General features: G+C 45.9%; 1 protein-coding gene across 1 annotated transcript in view; it reads left to right on the top strand.

Moving 5' to 3' along the window:
- Nucleotides 1-594, top strand: part of LOC137839604 (glypican-1-like) — a 30,783-nt gene extending 30,189 nt beyond the window's left edge. Inside the window, exon 2 of the mRNA XM_068648657.1 lies at nt 397-594. Within this exon, the coding sequence (XP_068504758.1) occupies nt 397-575 (179 nt within the window). The 3' untranslated portion in view covers nt 576-594. The remainder of the gene's footprint in view (nt 1-396) is intronic.
- The last annotated feature ends 2,814 nt before the right edge of the window (nt 595-3,408 follow it).

Below are 3,408 nucleotides of genomic sequence, written 5' to 3'. Positions count from 1 at the left end.
TTTTCTGCTAATTTGTGTAGCAGCTTGACTTGAGAGCAAACAAGGAAGCTGTGGCAGGGAAGCTGTGACAGGGAAGCTGTGACAGGGAAGCTGTGACAGGGAAGCTGTGACAGGTCGCGTTTGCTATTTGATTGTATGCGTTTACAGTACGTTTGTGTGTGCCAAAAAGTTGTCCGCATCTTGCCAGGTAATCACACGAGTGAGCCCAAGCCTCCTCCAATGCTAGCACGGCTTATCCCAGATAGTCGTGTCTACGCTTGCTCTGCAGATGATTATAAAGCGGCAAAGTAGCTGACAGCAGTGACAGAGCCAGTTTTACGAATGCCTTTCTTCTGCTGTTTTTCCCCACCCAAATTCTCAAATGTCTCTCCCCCTCCTTGTTTGTCCACCCACCAGGAGAGCACCTGCGCATCTGTCCTCAGGGTTACACCTGCTGCACCAGCGACATGGAGGACAGCCTAGCCGTCCTGAGCCGAGGAGAGATGGAGGGACTCCTCAAAGACGCCGGACGCTCCTTGCAGGTCTCCCTCGGAGGACAGTATAAGGCCTTTGATGGTGAGTTTCTAAATCAGTAACACAAGAGAGGAACAACGGATGAATTTGCTTTGCAGTTCCTTATGAATGTACTTTGCATGTTTGGACCATCTGCATGGACTCCAGCGAGTATTTCTGCTGTCGTTGGTCAAGAAGGCAGTTGTGTTCACTCACACTATGGCGCAAACGCCCCTTTTTACCTGCGCCCGTCGAGAAAAATACTTGAACTGGATATTTTTTTGACAGTGATAAATCTCATAGCCTTCTGACCACTTGAAAGGATATTATATGGGAAAATGATGTTTTTCTTGGTTTAAAAAAATATTGGGTCTCTTGAATGACCCCCCCCCCCCCCCCCCCCCCATCAAGTGTGAAATGAATGTCAAAAATCGTCTAACTCTTCTGCATTTCTACTGCACTGTTACATACATAACAATAACATTGGGGCAAATTTACATATGCAATCTTTCAAATATTGTGGTGTCTCTCTGCAGATGGAAGTAGCAACTTGTTGTTATTCACAAATTCCATCATTTCCTAAGTCAGAATTTCTATGAATAATTCTTATTGACACCAGCCATGACTTTTTTTTGGGAGGGGGGAGGGGGGATATTGCATGCAGCGCATGTCGCAATCAGCCCGAATTGTGTGCCTAATGTTACAGAGAAGCCACCCTGGAGCTGGACTAGAATAGCCATAGATCCTTTCAGATGAGGCTTTGCTACTTTGTCTGACCTTTTAGCCATCGCCATGATTGGTGGCCGAATGACGTTTGTTTACTTTCCCTCTATGGGACCGAGTTCCTCATTCCGGCAGTCGCTCCCGCTCCTTTTCACGGCGGGTGTCGTTGGCGCCGCCGTGCCAAAGGAATACCGCTGCAAAGCTAAAATACACAAAGCTTTCCAAGCCGTCCAAATTCCATCGTTAGCGTGTGTCATCCGGCGGTTGTTAACCTTTGTAATTTGGGTGAAACGCCTCATTTAGCAAAAGAGGAGCCAGTAAGCAATGTTGACGACACATACGTAAACACCACTCGACGTAAGCGGGCTTCATTCTCTAAACATTTGATGCTTTTACCGCCGCACAAACTATAAATCTTTTGTTGCTTCATAATGGAGCCATTTGGACAGCCTTGTGTTCATTTGTATTCCATGGAATTGTACAGCTGGTAAACATTGTCATACTTGAAGTGCACATTCATTGTCTCCTCTTGCTTCTTGGCTGTGTATTATTGGTGTCCCCTTACTTCACCCCATCAGATGGGAACTACAGAGTTGTTGGAGTTTATGGGGACATTGAGGTTGAAACAACATCTGTTGACTCGATGGGTACGAGAGTTGAACAATGGACTGGAACTATCTGGGCCAAAGATGGGCCAAAACAAGATGTGCCGTGTCTGTCGGAATGATACCTGAAGCAAAGTCGAAAAAGAAAGCGCACAGTGACTTTTGGGACCTCTTCCATATTCCGACGATAAGCAGATGTTTGCAGCAAGGAATTCATCTCGCTCATGTAAATCCTCTTTTTTATGAGTATGTTTCAAACTTCCGACCACTTCCCCTTGCGTCCAAGTGGCTGCACCAGTGACAATCTAGCACGCTACCAGTCCTGACGCATCTGGCTATGTTTAGCAGGGTGTGGACTAGCTAGCGCCATGTGACTAAGTGTAGGGTGTTACTGCTCCAGCCCAGGCAGCCTAGACCTTTTTTTGCTCCACTGATGTTGGAAACGCTCCCAAGCAAGCCACCAGACCACAGATTAGAGGACCAGCATGCATACATGGAGGATCTGGCTCTTCTTGCCAGTATATGAACTCTATAGGTGAGCGTGCTGATGTGGCTTTATTTCTTTGTCAACCTGTAATTTGACTTCCAGGCAAGGGCTGGGCTGAGAGGAGACAGACTTTTTGTCCAAGCGTGTGTTGGGCTTTTCAAATGGTGGAACACTGCAGAAAAGGGGATGGATGAATGGCTTCAAGGGGAGATAAAGGGAATGAGACGGATGAGTAAGCGCTAAACAGTCGGGAGCGGAAATTGATGGTACAGGAAAGTGTTGAGACCCCTAAAAAAAGCTTGGCTTCCAATTTGAAAGTACAATGTGAAAGGTCATCCAGGACACGTGGAGTGATGGGATCGAAAAATGGTGGATGGCAGCCAGGTGTGCAGGACAGACAGACGGCGCCTCCAAAGCGGCCAGGTGGTGACAAAACCCACCGGAGCCATTACTGGCATCTGCAACGCACGCTTTGTGTTTGTTTACTCAACATTAGGTACACCTCCACAATCTGAGGAGAGCCAAAACAAGAAAGGTAGCAACAATTCTGCCTCTACAAATCCAATAATGCTCTGGCTTAACTAGGTGTGTTTTGTTTTTTTATTGTAGATTGCAGTGATTTGTCTTCAGCATCCAGCAGGCACACCTAATGTGGCCGTTGAATGCGGCATTTTTCATGCCTTTTTAAAAAAAAAAAAAATATTTATACATATCAATCAAATCAATCAAAATCAAAACACATCACGATAAATGCGTAACAATGCTTTCTTTGGGGTTAACCGTAACCGAAAGAAGATAAAATGTCAACTCTGTCCATCATTTTGATCAATATTGATGTACTTGCTTGAGCTATTTCACGGTTGTTTTGTCCATCAACAGTCACGTTCACTTTGTAGACCAACTCTTCCCAACTTGAAAGTTTCCACTTTCCCGATCGTCCCCGATTTCTTTCCCCGTATGATGTTTCCAGCCTGGAAGCTATTGCGCAAATGAAACGCTGATCCCAAGCTCACACATCAAGGCATTGTTGGCACCACTGGCAGGTGATGAGCATTCAAAAGACTTTTGCTTCCTGTGTTCTCGACTCATTTCACTTCAAGG

This window comes from Syngnathus scovelli, chromosome 17, assembly GCF_024217435.2.
Source record: "Syngnathus scovelli strain Florida chromosome 17, RoL_Ssco_1.2, whole genome shotgun sequence".
NCBI classification, from domain to species: Eukaryota; Metazoa; Chordata; class Actinopteri; order Syngnathiformes; family Syngnathidae; genus Syngnathus; species Syngnathus scovelli.
This window is presented reverse-complemented; position numbering and strand designations above follow the sequence as displayed.